This window comes from Erinaceus europaeus, chromosome 2 (assembly GCF_950295315.1).
Source record: "Erinaceus europaeus chromosome 2, mEriEur2.1, whole genome shotgun sequence".
Taxonomy (NCBI): domain Eukaryota; kingdom Metazoa; phylum Chordata; class Mammalia; order Eulipotyphla; family Erinaceidae; genus Erinaceus; species Erinaceus europaeus.
In genome coordinates, this window is record NC_080163.1 from 119,567,784 (window position 1) to 119,586,942 (window position 19,159).

At 44.0% G+C, this 19,159-nt stretch overlaps 1 protein-coding gene across 2 annotated transcripts; it reads right to left on the reverse strand.

Moving 5' to 3' along the window:
* Window positions 1-2,269: 2,269 nt before the first annotated feature.
* Window positions 2,270-16,027, reverse strand: MAP1LC3B (microtubule associated protein 1 light chain 3 beta). 2 transcript variants are annotated; one of them, XM_007531452.3, is made up of 4 exons: window positions 15,476-15,631; window positions 11,540-11,595; window positions 6,488-6,594; window positions 2,270-3,940 (listed from the first exon to the last, which is right to left on the reverse strand). In XM_007531452.3, the coding sequence occupies exons 1-4, from the start codon at window positions 15,513-15,515 to the stop codon at window positions 3,766-3,768; spliced, it is 378 nt and encodes a 125-aa protein (XP_007531514.1). In that variant the 5' UTR covers window positions 15,516-15,631; the 3' UTR covers window positions 2,270-3,765. The 2 variants fall into 2 exon arrangements, with proteins under 2 accessions (XP_007531514.1, XP_060041020.1); XM_060185037.1 differs by lacking the exon at window positions 6,488-6,594 and having other exon boundaries at window positions 3,801-3,940; window positions 15,476-16,027.
* Window positions 16,028-19,159: the final 3,132 nt, after the last annotated feature.

Consider the following 19,159-nt stretch of genomic DNA (forward strand, 5'->3'; position numbering starts at 1 on the left):
GTTTTCATTAATTAGTTCTTTGTCTCTGAATATGAAGCACATAGCTTTTCAAATAAATCCCAACTCATGATCTCCAGACTAGGGAGTTAATCCTCTTGGCCTTCTCCCAACTTTAAGAAAAGCATACTGAGGGCCAGGCGGCAGCACAGCAGGTTAAGCACACATGGTGCAAAACTCAAGGATGATAAAAGATCCCGGTTCGAGCCCAGGCTCCCAAACTGCTGGGGGGTTGCTTCACAGGCAGTGAAAACAGGTCTGCAGGTATCTTTCTCACCCCCTCGGATTTCTCTCTGTCCTTTTCAGCAACAAGAATAACAATGAAAAGGGCAACAAAAGGGGAAAAAATAGCCTCCAGGACCAGTGGGTTTGTAGTGCAGGCACCAAGCCCCAGCAATAACCCTGGAGGCAAAACTATATATACTTGAATTTCATTTCTCAGGTGTTTCTCCCCCACCCCCTTAAGAGCCAGCAAAATAGCTCATCTGGATAATGAACCTGCTTTGCCATGTGCATGACTCAGGTTCAAGCCTAGCCTCTACCAAACTGGAGAAAGCAAGCATGTGGTCTGTCCCTCATGTCTCTCAAGTCAGCCTGGAGTTGTGAATACATGGCATCAGAAAAAAGGGGAAAAAAACCTACTATGAGCAAAAGTTTTTATTAGGTGACAAAACATCCCATTAAGGGGGGGGGGGGGCATCAAGAAGACCTCAAGCATCTTTTAAATGTCCCCAGTCACAAGTACTCAAGAATCTGAAGTTATGCTCTCTCTGGATTTGTAAAGTGATGGTCCAAAGAATATGTGCTTGATCATGGGGTACTCCATGAGCAGTGCTAGGCACATGGAGCACTGAGGCCTTTGTCATGAAGCTTCTCCCCTGCAGGTGGGAAGTAGGGGGCTTGAACCCAGTCACCACCTGGCTTCCTTCTGACATTTTGTTTTTATTAGAATATTTATTGCTTATGGTGGTGCAGGTGACTGATCCTGGAACTGCTGATGCCTTAAGCAAAAAGTTTTTGCCTAACCACTATGCTATCTCCTCCCTAAATTAAAGATTTACTAGCACAAGAAGGAACCAGAACATCACTCTGGCACATGCAATGCAAAGGATCAAACTCCTATCTTCAGGTACCCAGTGCTCTATTCACTGCATACTACCTGAGCAGCCCATAGTTTTCAAAGCCACCATAAATCAATGCCTTCTTGATCACACGCACCATTTTTTTTAACTTTGTTGTTCATTTAGAACAAGGCTTTTAAAATAAGTTTTATTAGTGATTTAATGATGAACAGAATTATTAAATGGGTACAGTTGCACACAGCTCCCACCACCAGAGCTCTGTATCCCATTCCCTCCATTGGAAGCTTCCCTATTTTTTTAAATATTTATTCCCATTTGTTGCTCGTTTTATTGCTGTAGTTGTTATTGATGCCGTCATTGTTGGATAGGACAGAGAAAAATGGAGAGAGATGGGGAAGACACGGAAAGAGAAAGATAGACACCTGCAGACCTGCTTCACCGCCTGTGAAGCGACTCCCCTGCAGGTGGGGAGCTGGGGGCTTGAACTGGGATCCTCACACCTGCACTTAACCCGCTACTCTACCGTCCAACTCCCTAGCTTCCCTATTCTTTATCCTTCTAAAGTATGGGTCAAAATTCTTTATGAGGTGCAGAAAGTAGAATGTCTGGGTTCTGTAATTGCTTCTCCACTGGACATGGACGTTGGCAGGTTTGATCCATACCCCTAAGCAAACAAACATCATTTGGAAGTATTTAGTCCCACAAATCTAGGTTCCATATCCATTTACCTTGAAAAGTTTGGTTTTGTGGTCCAGGAGGTGGTGCAGTGGATAAAGCATTGGATTCTCAACCATGAGGTCCTGAGTTCAATCCCTGGCAGCATATGTACCAGAGTGATATTTGGTTCTTTCTCTCCTCCTAATCTTTCTCTTGAATAAATACTTTTTTAAAAAAAAGGAAGAAAAGTTTTTTGTTTTCTTTTTACCAGAGGACCAATCAGCTCTGGTTTATGATGGTGCAGGGGACTGAACCAGGGACTTCAGAGTCTCTTTGCATAATCATGCCATCTATGCCCACCTGAGGAAGTTAGTTTTGTAATGGCAAGACCTAGTGGTGGGACCTTGAGTAGCAAAGGAGGTATCTGTGACATGGCACAGACCTCCAGAATTAGATGTCCCTCCAAGTGAACCTTCTTGTAGTTTTGCTGCTGCTGTAAGTCTTTGATACAGATTCATTCAACTGAGCTGCAGTGAGTTTTTAGTTTCTTTATTCACCTTAGTTTGTTAAAAATGTACTTATTTTAAAGATCCTATATAAAGTGACCACCCTCTAATGTGGGGTGAGTCCCCCCCCCAGCATGGTATTTAGTCTTTTTTTTAAAGCAGAACTTCTTACAAGAATCTTACTGATCACAGTTGTAAGAATGTCAGATATAATGTATACAATCTAAACAAGACAGGCTGATCAAGAATTTACATAATGTAAAAATATACATATTAAAAGTTAGCCATGTATACAGATGCATGCAGCAGGAATAGTAATTGATGGAAAATTGGGGATTTGAGGGCCCAGACGCAGTCATATTGCTTCTTTCCCCCCCCCCCCATTACAATAAATAACTTTCACTAACAGGTACTCCACATATCTAAATACACAAGGGTAAATTTTGGTTGCTACACATACAGTCTCGAGTGGTGTGTGATCCTCCGGTGACACTCCCACAAACATATCTCAAATCTCATGCAGGTAACAGGAAGACTGGTGGTTTTAGTTGAAAGTTTAATTTTTGCTGTTTGCTTCACAATTAACATGCACTTAGAATGGAAGGATTCTGATGGTGGTTTAGCCTAACAGTGATAAATGAAACTCTTAAAAATGTAATAAATTCTAACAACATTTTAGTCAAATAGTTAACATAAAACGGATCATCTGCAGCTTGAAGCCAAAAGGTAGCAAGAGGGCATCTGAATTTTAATGCTATTTTAGTTTCAGCATTCTGTAGTTCTCAAAGAACAAAACTGGTAACAGCTGTTTATCCCAAACAGGAAATAAATGTCACTCCCCCCCCCCCTCCGGCATCTTAAGAAATGAGACCAAAACTATCAGTTATTCAAAGTCCCTCTTGAGCAGTGATGTTTTTCTATATGGTGCGCTACAGACAAGAAACCAACTTCCTAAGACTAAAGGAGCATATGACTTTGGGAAAATTAAGAGGAACTGAGGACCCTAAACTACAAGTTCAGAGTTTTCTTTTAGCCCCACTTAGCCTGTTTTCTGCCAACTATTATGGCCAATGAGTTGGGGAGCTGGGGGAGAGCTATGCTTGACATGTTTATACCTCTAGTTGACTAGAACCCCTTCTATAAAAAGTTGGCAGGTTCTATAAACTTAGAAGACATTTCTCTGAATGTTCAAATTGCAAATTCCTCTGGGAGAAGAGCATCAAAATAACTTGAAGGTCTACTTTATTGGCAACTTAGAATGCAAAGTACTTTATTTTTCAACTTCTAAATTTGAAAGCGAGACAGCCTAGGTTAAATAATAGTTTTCCAAAGCTTAATATGCTCATTAGAGCTCAGTTTTTTTCTGCTTAAAGTACAAAACAACTTCCTAAATTCCTAGGCAGGAATACTACTTTTTTGATGATCTGTGGTTAGATGAACTGATCAATGTCAGTTGGCAACATCCCTTTTTTCCTCCTTGGTAAGGGTTTTTTAAATTATAGCACAGGTGTATTTTTCTAGTGTTACACTGACAACTTCTTTCCAAATGTCTCCTGAGAGGCATACACCATATACAGGAATCCGTCTTCATCCTTCTCACTTTCATATACTTCAGAAATTGGTGTGGACACACTCACCATGCTGTGTCCATTGACTAATAGGAAGAAAGCTTGATTGGCATTGAGCTGCAGGCGCCTCCTATTAAAAGAAAAGAATTAAATACTGATACATTAGCCTAAGGGATGGCACAGTGGATAAGGTGTTGGACTCTCAAGCATTAATATTCCAGTGCTAGAGTGATGCTCTGCTTCTCCTTTAATAAACCTTTTATAAAAAGAAAGTGTCGGGGGCCGAGTGGTGGTGCTACTGGTTGAACGCACATGTTACAGTACACAAGGACCTGGGTACCAGCCCCCGGTTCCCACCTGCAGGGGGAAAGCTTTACAAGTGGTGAAGCAGGGCTTCTTCTTCTTCTTCTTCTAGCGTTTGCACTTCTTCCGTAGCCAGTCAACAGCTGCAGAGGTCTCTCTCTCTGTGTCCCTCTCCTCTCAATTTCTGTCTCTATCTAGTAATAAGTAAAGCTATTTAAAAAAAAAAAAGTGTCAGTGCAGCAGGTTAAGGGCATGTGGCACAAAGCACAAGGACCGGCGTAAGGATGCCGGTTCAAGCCTCCGGCTCCCCACCTGCAGGGGAGTCGCTTCACAAGCGGTGAAGCAGGTCTGCAGGTGTCTATCTTCCTCTCCCCCTCTCTGTCTTCCCCTCCTATCTCCATTTCTTTTTGTCCTATCCAACAACAATGACATCAACAACAACTACAACAATAAAAAAAATGGCAACATAAGGGAAAAGAAAGAATGAGAGAAAGGAAGGGAGGGAGAAAGGGGCTACGGCGCCAGGTGGTGGCACACTTGGTTGAACACATGTTACCATGTGCAAGCCCCAGTTGTCCCCATCTGCAGCGGGAAAGCTTCATGAGCAATGAAACAGTGCTACAGGTGTCTTTCTTCCTCTTTCCCTTTCCCTCTCTATTTCAGTCTTATCAAAAAGGAGGAAAACCATGACCACCAGTAGCTATAGATTTGTCATACAAACACTGAGCCCCTGTCATAACCACAATGGCAAACAAAACAAAAGCCTAAGGAGTAATTCAATGAATGACACACAGAACTTGGAAGCATGAGGTCCAGAACTCAATCCCGGGCATCCCATGTGCCAAAGTGACACTCTGGTTCTCTCTCCCTCACTCTCTTGTGTTAATAAATAAGAATCTTAGGGAGAGAAAGGAAGGAAGGGAGGGAGGGAAAGTGATGATGTCCAGCAAGCAAGAAATACAAAAACTTATATAGTAAACTAGGGATGGGGGTGGGCAGGCAGTGGCACACCCAGTTAAGAGCACATATCACATCTACAAGGATCCAGGTTCGAGTCCTCACTTCCCATCTGCAGGGAGGACACTTCATGAGCAGTGAAACAGGTCTACAAGTGTCTATCTCCCCCTCCTTTCTGTCCTGTCAAGTAAAAAAATAGTAGGGGTGGAGGAAGGAAAAAATGGTTGCTTCTAAGCCCCAGCGATAATGCTGGTGGCAAAATATATGAATGAATAATAAATAGATAAAGCAAAAAAAGTGAAGGGGGTTGTGCACTTATAAGCACATGCTTTGATGGGTGAACCCTGGATTGGAGATCATACAAATTTTTAAAAAGTGAAATGGCTTGAAGTTTTATAAAGATTACACAGATCTGACTCAGAAGATGAGTTTATCTTTAAGTCCAATAATAACAGTGAGAAGAGAGGGCCCATGTGGTGGCACAACTGGTTAAGCATACACCATGTGCAAGCACCTGGGTTTGAGCCCGTTACCCACCCACAGAGGGGCACTTCACAAGCAGTGAAGAAGATGTACAGGTGTCTATTTTTCTCTCTCCCTCTGTCTCCTCCTCCCTTCTCAATTTCTCTCTGTCCCTATCAAACAAAACAGAAAGGGGGGAAATATGGCCACTGGGAGTGGTAGATTTGTACTGCCAGCACTGAGCCCCAGCAACAACACTGGTGGCAATTAAAAAAAACAACGGGGCCGGGTGGGTAGTGCATCGGGTTAAACACCCATGGCACCAAGCACAAAAACCGGCGTAAGGATCCTGATTCAAGCCCCTGGCTCCCCACCTGCAGGGGAGTCACTTCACAGGTGGTGAAGCAGGTGCCCGTCGTCCCCGTCCCCCCATCTTCCCCATCTCTCTCTATCCTATCCAACAACGACAACAATAACAGTGATAAACAGCAAGGGCAACAAAAGGGAAAAAATAGCCTCCAAGAGCAGTGGATTCACAGTGCAGGCACCCTAGTCCCAACAATAGCCCTGGAGGCAAAAACAAAAAAGGAAGAAGAAGAAGAAGAAGAAGAAGAAGAAGAAGAAGAAGAAGAAGAAGAAGAAGGAGAAGGAGAAGGAGAAGGAGAAGGAGAAGAAAGAAGAAGAGAAGTTATCCAATGTTAAAAAGAACAGGTGATAAGGTGATTAAAGGCCAGATAGCCTACTGGATAGGACATTGGTCTAGCCATACTTGTGAACCAGAGCCAATCCCCTGTACTACATGGCACCTGGGGAAGGCCCAATGCTATGGTGTCCCTCTTTCCCCTTCCCACTCCATCCATCACCCACCCGTTTGTCTATCTGAATAAAAAAGTGGCCCAAGAGTGATGAAGCCACACATACACCTGACTGCAAAAATTTAAAAAGTGCCTAGTACCTAATTATCTTGATGAGTTCACTCATGTTGACATGATCAGGTACAAGGAATTTGGTTTTATCCAAGACAGGAAGCTGCTTCTCACCCTTGTATCGTTCTATTATCACCTAGAAAAGAAGCCAGAAATGGAATTGAAAAATTAGCCACCAACAGTAGAAAGTACATATTTGCTATGCTGTAATTGGCATGAGCCAAAATAAGGTTTAAAATAGCACATCTGTCAGTTTCCTCACAGTTATCCTGTTCAGACTTACACACCTGTTCAGACTTCACTTCTGACAAAATGGGGTATACAAAAGATCTAAGCAGTGGCCTACAGAAAGGTGAGTATTTTTTGTTTTGTTTTCTCTTTCTCAGATGTCTTCTCTTTTTTTCAGATGGTAGTGCAGTGAGTTAAGTGCATGTGGCGCAAAGCACAAGGATTGGCATGAGGATCCCGGTTCAAGCCCTGGGCTCCCCACCTGCAAGGGAGTCGCTTCACAAGCAGTGAAGCAGGTCTGTAGGTGTCTATCTTTCTCCCTTTCTGTCTTCCCCTCCTCTCTCCATCTCTCTGTCCTATTTAACAAGGATGGCATCAATAACAATAACTACAAAATAAAAAACAAGGACAAAAAAAAAAGGGAATAAATACTTTTTTAAAAAAGAAATACCAAGAGCTATCTTTCCAGCTCACCTTCAAGTCTTCCTGCATCAAGTTAGTCTCTAAAATAAGCTAATCATGTTCTTGTCAACTATTTCTTTAGGATTTCTTCATGTTAAATAGAGAAATGTCTCTAGGATGCAGCTACATTGCAGCTGTGGACCAGGAGGGGATGTAGTAGGTAAAGCCTTGGACTGACTCTCAAGCACAAGGGCCAGTCTGAGCTCTAGCACTGCATGTGCCAGTGATGTTCCTGTTCTTTCTTTCCCATCCCCCTTCTTTCATTAGTAAATAAAAATTATTTAAATATATATATATTTATTTATTTATTCCCTTTTGTTACCCTTGTTGTTTCATTGTTGTAGTTATTATTGTCGTAATTGTTGGGTAGGACAGAGGGAAATGGAGAAGAGGGGAAGACAGAGAAGGGGAGAGAAAGATAGACACCTGCAGACCTGCTTCACCGCTTGTGAAGTGACTCCCCTGCAGGTAGGGAGCTGGGGACTCGAACCGGGATCCTGAGGCCGGTCCTTGTGCTTTGCACCACCCGCACTTAACCCGCTGTGCTACCTACCGCCTGACTCCCGTAAATAAAAAATTTTAAAGGATGATGTCTTAAGTGCTATTCCCAGTTATCACTTATTTCTGGTTCTCTCTCTTTAACAAAATAAACATTATACCTACTGCCATAATTAAGACATAAATAAGATCTTATAAAATAAATGTTATCTGCCACCTTACAGGGAACAGTGGTGCCAGAGTGAACAGAGGTAGAGTCAGGTATATTCTCCCCACCCCACCCCCAAACCAGGGCACTCAAAGCTTGGCTCTGGCTTCTGTAATGTTCAGAGTATCACGAGTACATGAGTCTGCTTTCAACCAAACAGAGAAAGGAAAAGACCTGAAACTTTCTAGCAGGATTTTTTTTTTCATGCCAGTGCTTCCCATCTGTGTGATTCTACAACTCCTAGCAGACCCCCTCCTCCCCCAGCTCCTGTCCTAGTTTTTATTGAAGATAGACACAGAGAGAGACAGACAGAAAAAAGCACCTATAGTATCAGTGTTCCCATGAGGTGCTGGGGGCTCAAATCACATAATGAAGTGTGAACTCTACTGTGTGAGCTGACCTCAGAGACCATATCCTTTAAAGATTTAGTAACAAGAGAGAGAAAGAGAGAGAACGAACACACCAGAGCCATCACTCTGGCATGTTGTGCTAGGGATGGAACTCAGGACCTCACTTGCAAACCAAGGGAACTACTATTAGGCCACCTCCATAGCTGCAGAGAAAGGATAGTAAAAAGAGGCCAGGGGATAAATCTTGGCAGAATGTTGAGCTATTTGTTTCTAATGGGTAGTGTCTGCTAGCAAGCATAGTTGGTGCTCCAAACTAAAGAAATACCTTAAAAGTAAGGAAGTTTCAGGGTGAGGAGGCAGTGTACCCAGTAGCATGCACAGTCCCTATTTACATGGTGGGAAGCTTCACCAAGTCGTGAAGCAATGTTGCAGTTGTTTCTCTTTCTCCCTCTCCATTTCCCCTTCCCTCTCGACTTCTGTCTGTACCCAAAAACAAAGTATTTTTTAAAAAATTAAGAAAATTTGCCAGAAAGCTTACCATGGCCATATACTGGCCCCAACTGAGAAAAATTTATGAAATTTCCAATCAATCCTATATAAACAGCATCATACTGCAGTGAGCAATCCTATGACTGTGATCCTCTGCTTTATTCTACTTGTGCATATTCTGGTTAAACCCACAGGTCCTTATTGTTTCCCCCTTAGAATGGTATGAAATAGCCAACTAGAAAGCCAAACACAGGCTGGGGAGATAGCATATCAGTTTACACAACAGACCTCCTTCACTGCCTAAATTTTGGGGGACCCAGATTCAATCCCTGGCACAGCCCTAAGCTAGAGCTGAGCAGTCTTAGTCAAAAACAAATTAAGCAACAGCTCAGGAGATATACAGTGCCTAGAGCTCTAAACTTAAATAATCAAAAACTGTAAAAGCAGGCAGGGGTAGATAGCATAATGGTTATGCAAAAAGACTATCATGCCAGAGGCCCCAAAGTCCCAGGTTCAATCCCCTGTATCACCATCAGCCAGAGCTGAGCAGTACTCTGGAAAAAAAAAAACTAAACACATGCAAGCATCTATATTATAGCAGTGAAATTTCTTTTTTGTTAAGATTTTATTTATTGGGAGTCAGGCGGTAGCGCAGCAGGTTAAGCACACATGACGCAAAGTGCAAGGACCGTGTAAGGATCCTGGTTCGAGCCCCAAGCTCCCCACCTGCAGGGGAGTCGTTTCACAGGCGGTAAAGCAGGTCTGCAGGTGTCTATCTTTCTCTCCCCCTCTGTCTTCCCCTCCTCTCTCCATTTCTCTCTGTCCTATCTAACAACAACAACATCAATAACTACAACAATAAAACAAGGACAACAAAAGGGAATAAATAAATAAATAAATATTTAAAAAAATTAAAGAAAAGATTTTTTTTTTCCCTCCAGGGTTATTGCTGGGCTTGGTGCCTGCACCATGAATCCACCGCTCCTGGAGGCCATTTTCTCCCCCTTTTGTTGCCCTTATTGAAAGAAAAGATTTTATTTATTCATTCATTCATGAGAAATGATAGAAGAAAGAAAGAACCAAACATCACTATGGTACATGTGCTGCTGGGGATTGAACTCAGGACCTCATGCTTGAGAGTCCAATGCCTTATCCAAGCCACCTCGCAGACCACAGCAGTGAAATTTCTTTTTATTTTTTTTATATTTACATACTTATTTTCCCTTTTGTTGCCCTTGTTGTTTTTTATTGTTGTAGTAGTTATTATTGTCATCGTTGTTGGATAGGACAGAGAGAAATGGAGAGAGGAGGCGAAGACAGAGGGGGAGATAAAGATAGACACCTGCAGACCTGCTTGTAAAGTGACTCCCCTGCAGGTGGGGAGTCGGGGGCTTAACCCATATGCGCTTAACCCACTGTGCTACCCCCTTCCGACTCCCAGCAGTGAAATTTCTAAGTGATCTATGAATCCTCACCACCATATACCTAAAACTTTGTAACTCTGTCCAATATCCATGGGATGAGTTCCTTTCCCATTTTATTGATGGGTTTGCTATAGCTAGTTCAAGAACACTTAGTAAACTTTATTATTGATTCTGCTTCTGGCTAAAACTGAAGAATGTTCCTTTTGGTGATTTCTTTCTGGACACAGTACCTTATTTAGCATAAATCTACTTAAGGTTCACCACTAAAGGACGTGGGGCAGAGGATACTGGTGGATGGGCACAACAATTAGCACCCAAGGCCTCTCAATATTCAATCTCTCCTTCAAAGAAACTTTCTTTCAACATTTTATCTCCCCCCAAAGCAGTGCTTGTTTTTTTTTTAACTAATTCCAAGAATAAAATACTTATTCCCAATTTCACTCACACACACACACACACACACACACACACACACACACACACACACCATTTATTCCACAAAATAATGAGGGGGGTGTGGGGAGAAAGACTTGTGAAGAGTGTAACATTAAGGCAGTAAACTCAGACTCAAAAGAAGAATGTCTTCAGATTTTTTTTTTAACTATCAAGCTATCTCAAATCTCGTCGTAAAACTGACACAATTCGCTTACCTGAAAACAGAATTTACTAAAATTTTACTTAAATAAACAGCATCCTTGGGCAGAGGGTAGATAGCATAATGGTTATGCAAACAGAATCATGCCTGAAGCTCTTTAAAAAAAAAAAAAATCCCTCGACAGACAACCCCAGCAGTGTGTACTGGAGCTGATTCCCCAAGATCCCTGCCCCACTAGGGAAAGAGAGAAGCAGGCTGGGAGTATGGATTGACCTGTCAATGCCCATATTCAGCAGGGAAGCAATTAGAGAAGCCAAACCTTCCACCTTCTGCATCCCACTATGACCCTGGGTCCATACTCCCAGAGGGTTAAAGAATAGGAAAGCTAAGGAGTCAGGCGATAGAGAAGTGGGTTAAGTGCACGTGGCACAAAGCACAAGGACCGGGGTAAGGGTCCCAGTTCAAGCCCCCAGCTCCCCACCTGCAGGGGAGTCGCTTCACAATCGGTGGAGCAGGTCTGCAGGTGCCTTTCTCTCCCCCTGTCTTCCCTTCCTCTCTCCATTTCTCTCTATTCTATCCAACAATGACTACAACAATAAAATAGTAAGGGCAGCAAAAGGGAATAAATATAAAAATATTTTTTAAAAAAGCTATCAGGGAAGGGGTGGAATACGGAGTTCTGGTGATAGGAACTGCGTGGAGTTGTACCCCTCTTATCCGATGGTTTTGTCAGGGTTTCCTTTTTATAAATAAAGAAAAAAACAAAACACCAGCATCCTCTTCTATAACTATCAATGACTTGAATGCAAGGGTAGGAGACTACCTACCGGGATTTTGGTGGGGTGCTGCTCTCGAATAAGTCGAACATCTTCTACTCTTTGTTCTGCAAAGAAAGGAAGAGACATATAAACATTACTAAGAGTTAGGCTTAAAATGCACCTACTTCCCTGTATTTTTACAGGTGGCTTCATATCTGAATTCACCTATGCTTAAATATAGCAAAGCAGTAAAGATACCTTTCCCAGAATTCACAGAAACCAAACACTACCACTTTGTACCAAAGGTTGGTACCAAAGACAACTTAAAAAAAGAAAAAGAAAAACATGCAATGACAGCAAAGCAGAATTCCCAGTTTCAAGGGGTTGAGATCCCAGGTTTGTAATGAGATATAATCAGAAAAACTGGCATTTTGCAGAAAAACTGCAAAACCTATGTGGCATTACAAAGGACTTCTACTGCCTATCAATTGTTCTGAATTTTGCATTATAAATTGACAGAAACTTATGGTAAGCCACACTCTTTAATACAACTTTTACTTATTACATCAAGTTTTTTAAATGATAAGGTGTGGGGGCCAGGCAGTGGTGCACCTGGTTAAGCGAACACATTACATTACAGTGCACAAGGACTTGGGTTCTAACACCTGGTCCTCACCTGCACGGAGAAAGCTTCACAAGTGGTGAAGCAGGGCTGCAGGTATCTCTCTGCCTCTTTCCCTCTCTCTATCTCCCTCTCCCCTCTCCATTTCTGTCTTTATCCAATAATAAAAAAAAATGAATATGGGATGATCTCATTTACAGGCAGAAGTTGAAAAACAAGATCAGAAAACACAAGTAGAACCTGAACTGCAGTTGGTGTATTGCACCAACGTAAAAGACTCTGGGGGGTGGGGGTGAGTACAGGTCCTGGAAAAGAATGAGAGGACCCAGTGGGGGTTGTATTGTTATGTGGAAAACTGAGAAATGTTATGCATGTACAAACTATTGTATTTACTGTTGACTGTAAAACATTAATTCCCAATAAAGAAATTAAAGAAAAATGATATGGTGTGGCAGCTGTGAGGTAGCACAGTGAATAAGCACTGACTACTGGGCATGAGGTCCCAATTTCAGTCTGCAGCATGATATGTGCCAGTCATGCTCTTGTTCTCACTCGTCTTTGTCAGAAATTAATGAGTAAATTTAAGGAAGAAATGAAGAATGGTCTGGGATCTGGCATAGTGGAAAAAACTGGATTCTCAAACATGAGGACCCGAGTTTAATCACTGGAGGTACTCTGGTTCTCTCTTTCCTCTCATCTTTCTCATTAATAAAAACTGGAGGGGAGGGTAGATAGCATAATGGTTATGCTAAAAAAACTAATGTCTGAGGCTCCAAAGCCTGAGGTTCAATTCCCCTGCACCACCATAAACCAGAGCTGAGCAGTGCTCTGGTAAAAAAAAAAAAAAAAAAAAAATAGAGTATGAGGAGGTAGAGACAGGGGGCTAAGGGGTCTGACCTAAGTTTACCATCCTCAGTCTGAAGATAGTTGCTGGAATATAATTTCTGAAATTCAAAAAAGTTCCCAAAAACATCCACAAGGATACACTATGTGATTTGATTCAAGAATCCTGATTCAGTTTATAACACTGACAACGAGAAGTAGAAGAACCATGTCAGAAGGTTAAAGGTATATTACAAACCCAGCCTCTGCCACTAGGTGGACCATAATTTTCACCCTCTGAGCCCCACCCAGCTTCTTCAGCTTCAAAAGGGGAAGGGTTATTTGGGGATGAGCCCAAGCTCCATTCCTGGCAAAGCACAGCAGAAGAGTTAGACAATGTTAAATTCACCTGAACTATTTTCTGATGAAGCTAACTGGGGCCAGTCTTAAGTTCAAGACAATTCTCCATTCTCTCATTTACTCTGCTATAAATCTCTGAAAACAGTCTTGATAACCAAGATTACTATCATAAACTGAAGCAAGGAAAGGCAAGTAAGTCACTTTTCTGCAAAATGACTATTAAGTCTCAGTTTTCCTACTTTTTTTTTAATTACTATTATTTTTTACCAGAGTACTGCTCAGCTCTGACTGGTGGTGCAGAGGATTGAACCTGAGACTTTGGAGCCTCTGGCATGAGAGTCTCTTTGCATAACCATTATGCTATCTACCCCCTGCCCCAGGTTTCCTACTCTTACCACTTACTCTTCCTCTTCTTCAGAGATTCTTCCAGAATACCTAAAAATACCCTAAGCAAAAGGAAAGTATACTTTCACTTCTGAGAAAATGGGCAAGTTTCCTACTCAAATGTCCCCAGTTAACTTTTTTCAAAAGTGAAGCTGTAAGGACAGAAGCCAGATACAACAACAAAACTGCTTCGGACGCTGCCCTGACGGCTGTACAAAAGACTGAACAGTAAGAGTTCACCAGGGTCACTCAACAGCAAAGTTTCTAACAAACAATGCCTAGACTAAGCCCTGCTTCGCAATCACACGAACTGCCTCAAGAGGCTGATTTGAAAAGATAGCCAACATGCATTTCCTCTAGAGAATGCCTCAGACCCATGAATCTCTCTTGGTACTTAATGGGACCTACACAAAGTATGTCCCGCCCAGTGAGACAGGTCACTAGGATAGTGTGCTGCTTTACCACGCATGAGGCCCAGGTTCAAATCTAGCATCCACAGCACTGATGGCTATGTGGTCTCTTTCACTTTCTCTGCCTTTATCTCAAATAATTAATAAGAATAGTTTAGGGCGGGGGTAGATAGCATAATTGTCATGCAAACAGACGCAGGCCTGAGGCTCGTCAAGTCCCAGGTTCAATTCCCTGCACCACAAGCCAGAGCTGAGGAGTGCTCTGGTAAAAATAATAATAATAGTAGTCTAAAAAAAATTGGGCAGGGGGTAGATAGCATAATGGTTATGCAAACAGACTCTCATGCCTGAGGCTCCGTTAAGTCCAAGGTTCAATCCCCTGCCAGAAAGCCAAAAGCCAGAGCTGAGCAGTGCTCTGGTTAAAAAAATAAATAAATAACAGTTTAAAAAATAAACAATGTCCAAGCCTAAATACATGTCAGGTCTTTCAATATTCTAGGAAAAGAGACGAGGAAGACTCACTCCGCAGCACTGCTTAAGATCCTAAAGAGGATTACCCCAGGGGCAATTCACCCGGCACTTCCTACTTATGGCCAGTGTTTATAAACAAGCACAACTGTCCCAACACCCGCCTACTCCCAATCGCACACAGGCCACACCGCGGTCGTAGATAAATTCCCTTCAGGAAAGAGGTCATCTCTTCCTGTTTCAGGTCTCTTGAGGCTGGAGTTGGGGGAGGGGGCAGTACTGTCCTGAAGTTGTGACCCATCAATTCCCAGCTTCTCACCGGCGCGGGTGAGGTGATCTTTATCTCCCCCCCCCCCCCCGCCTGCGGAAGAGTCAACAGCACCCGCAGTGAGGAACAAAGCTCTGGGGGTGCTCGCTGCCTCACACAGACACAAGCCACCTTGGGGGCCGCTCACCTGAGAGTGACTCACTGGCATCCTCGGGCGCCACTTCCAGGGCCCGACCTCCCCGCATCGCCACACTCGGTACTCCCGGGCCCGCATTTTACGCTGGGGGGTGGCGGGCTGAAGGAGGGGTGCAATAGCCAACGGAGCGGCAGGACCGAGGTTCACCTGCACCACCAGCCCCCAGCATGAGAGGTAATCCAGAGGGCCCCCCCACCCCCAAATCTCAGGTGCGGACGTCGAGACCCCGCTGGCCGCCGTCCCCCTCTGCCGCCCTTGGTCCCAGGACACGGCCGCCCGCTGCCCCCCGCTCCCCCGGGGTCTCTGGGCCTCAGCTCTCAAGCACCTCGGCCCCGAACCTTCCCGCCCCGTGCGGCCTTGCCGCGGACTCAGGCTCTCGGCCCGCAGCCCCTGTCCCCCCCCCCCAACCCTGGCCCACAACCCCGCAGACCCTCAGCCCGTCCCTCGGTCCCCGGTCCGCCATCAAGGCACCCACCGAAGGTGCGACGCTGCTTGAAAGTCTTCTCCGACGGCATGGCGAGGGAGGCCGGCGAAGCGGGGAGACGGTGCGAAAGCTCCAGACGGCGACTGCGACCACGACAGACCTGGTTCTGGCGACGGCGACTTCCCTTGTGTCTCTTCAGCCCGCAGCCTGATCAGGTGACCCGCGCGCGTCACTGGGGGGGCGGAGCCATAACCTGCTGCCTTCTCCGCCATGGCGGGCGTGGCGGAAGCCAGTACTCGTGCACTATGAGGGCGAGGCGGAGCCGGGGCGCGTGCGCAGTAGAGAGCGAGCCGTGCGCATGCTCGGCGAGGGCGAGGAGCCTCGGCATGGACTGCCTGCAGCCGGGATTGGGGCAAGAACGTTTAGGATGTGTATCTCCATCAGGCAAATGCTAGAAGAAGAAGGGACACGCGGAAGGGCCTTCCGGGCTGATTGAGGCGAGGGAGTCTGCTGGGAGGCGAGCTCCTTGGCTTCCTTGGACATCCCCCGAGTGTAGATGGAACTGTGCTCTGTTTGAGAACGCGCCTCCTCGCCCTGCAAGCTCGGCCGCTGTCGTGAATCCGCACCCCACGTCTTGCCCTCGGAGCCTGCCCCCGGGTGACCTCTGGCTCACACTCCTCAAACCCCTGCGGAGCCGCAACCGGGTCGCTTCGGGCTTTGTAGAGTTCAGCCGAGGACTGCCCGGGATAATTGCTATTTCTTCGGGCCTCCGTGCTGGACAGATGCCTCTGGACAGACCGTCCTGGTGACTTGCAGGAGCCATAAGCGAACGGGGACGCTGCAGGCTCAGGTCCAGGGCATTTACAGTGATTCATGGCATTTGCCCAGTTTTCAACCTTAAATAAATTACATTTTTCTTTTCTCTTATTCTCAACCTCATACTCTGTTAAAATGGCTGCAGCACTTTTAAATCCCAAGCGCTTGGCCAGATGAGACCCCCCACACACAGGATGTAGGTCAGATGGGTCACTGCGGCCAGTGCTGACACTGCCCATCTCACATGTGCTAAGCAACGCTTGACTTTTTTTTTAAGACCCAAAACATTGAAATACTCCCTGATCTACCCTTATTTACAGCCTTTCCCACTTTTTTAATTTAGTAGTCTTGTACAGCTGGTGGATTGTGCTCATAGACATTACACAAACATTCATATATATTTCTCAAAGTAGTTTTAACATAGCTGAGATTTCTGTTTATAGAGAAGGATGGGGAGGGCTGGGGAGACAGCAGTATGGTTATACAAAAGTCTTTCAAACCTGAGGCTCTGAGGTCCCAGGTTCAATCCCCAGCACAACTAGATGCCGGAAATGAGCAAGCGGTGTTCTGGTCTCCTCTGTGTGCGTATCTTTCCCATGTAGTTACTCTTTCTCACTAAAGTAAAACAAAAATATTTTTTAATGATAAAGAAGAATAAGGGGGAAGGGAAGAAGCGTACTTATACAAATATTTCTCTTTTTATTTTATTTTATTTTTATTTTTTAACCAGAGCACTGTTCAGCTCTGGCTTATGATGGTGCAGGGGTTGAACCTGGGACTTAAGGAGCCTCAGGCATGAGAGTCTTTTTGCATAACCATTATGCTATCTACCCTCTGCCCACAAATATTTCTTACCAGCACAGTTCTGTTAGATATAGCTTTTTTTCCCTACCACATTTCCAAAGGTGTATATTTTTCTTTTATTTTTTAAAAGATTTTTTTTTCTGCCTCCAAGGTTATCACTGGGGCTTGGTGCTGGCAGTATGAACCCACTGTCCCTGGCAGCCTTTTTTTTCATTTTATTGGATAGGACAGAGAAAAATTGAGAGGGGAGAGAAAGGGAGAGAAAAAGACACCTGCAGACCTGCTTCACTGCTCTTGTAGCGTCCCTGCTGAAGGTGGGAAGTGGGGTTCTGAACCCAGATCCTTGCACAGGTCCTTGTGTTTAGGACTACGTGGGCTTAGTATACTATGTGCTTAACAGAGTTTGCCACATATCAACCCCCTTTTTAAAAATATTTATTTTAATACACAAGATACAGATAGATAGATAGATATTGGGGAAAGACCAGAGCACTGCTTAGCTCTGGTTTATGGTGGTGCTAGGGGTTGAACCTGTATAATTTTCACTTCACATATCACTTTATGACCCATGTTTTCTTTCCCTTGAAAATCTCTCACTGGGCTAGGGAGATAGCACAGTGGTTATGCAGAAAGCCCTTCATGATTGAGGCACCTAAGACCCCAGGCTCAATCCTCAATACCACCATAATCCAGAGCTGAGCAGTGCTCTGGAAAAAAGAAAATAATAAGAGGAGCTGGGGCGGGGCAGTGGCACATCTGGTTGAGCGCACACATTACAGTGCACAGGGATCCAGGTTCAAGCCCCTGGTCCCTACCTGCCAGAAGAAAGCTTCAGAAGCTGTGAAACAGTGCTGTACCTCTCTCTCTCTCTCTCTCTCTCTCTCTCTCTTTCTCCCCCACCACCCCCGCCCCTCTCAATTTCTTTCTCTATCCAAGTAATTTTTTAAAAAGAAAGGAAGGAACGAAATCAACCTCTGGTCAATGACTGACAAGATAGTTCAGCTAGGGGGATACCTGCTTTGCCATGATTACCAACCAGGTTGTACATCTCTTCCCCCTTCAAAACACAAATGAAAATTTAGGTGTTGGGGAGTTCTCCCTCTCTCCCTCTATTTCTCTCTGAAAAAGTCAGCCTAGAATGGTAAAGACAAAAAAGAAGGGAAATCTCTAATCATAAACTGTTCATAGAGGAGAACATTTAAATGTTCTGGCTTCTGAAGTTCCAAAGGAAGCTTTTAAGCTCCAAAAGTACTATGTTGGTTGTTTTGGATTTCTTCTGTGAAGACTTGGGGTGGGGGAGCTCACTAAGTGCTTATTATGTACTTACCTAATGCCAAACACAGAATTATCAGTTTTGAAATCTTAAGAGAGTGTGGCTTTCTGTTGCTTTTCTTTTTTTTGTGTGTTGCTTTTCATTCTGTATTTTTTAAGTATTGACTGGTGAATGCTTTCCTGGCTTAATTGCTATTCTGTAAGAAATGGGCTCTTTGTTCTCTTGCTGGGCAACTGTTTCAAATTCAGAAAGAGGGAAAAATCAATATCTGGCATATGGAAGTGGGGGAGGGACAAAAGTTTCATATTTTCCCAGTCCCTCAGGCATTCATAAAGCTTTATCAAATTACCACAGGCCCTGGAGTTAGTGCCTAGAGATTAGCCTCAAGAGATGTACTAGCTTTAGGAGGGGATTATGCTTTGTGATTTTAAACTATTGAGGTTCACTTCTCAGACTCTTGGAGTTCGACACCAACCTTGAATGCTTATTTGTATCTATTTTTTAATTAGTTGATTATTATTTTTTTATTTTTATCTTTATTTATTGGATAGAGATAGCCAGAAATCGAGAGGGTAGGGGGAGATAGGGAGAGAGAAAGAGAGACACCTACAGTACTGCTTCACCACTGGCAAAGCTTTCCCCCTGCAGTTGGAGACTGGGGGCTTCAACTCAGGTCCTTGCACATTGTAACATGTGCACCACCACCCAGATCCTGCTTATTTGATCTAAATCTATCTATTTCTACGTTTCTCAGAAAGTCATCCTAAGAGATGGTGTGTAAAGCTGTCTCACAAGCATAATCTTCGTGTAAAAATAGCATTTTTATATAAACACTAAATAGA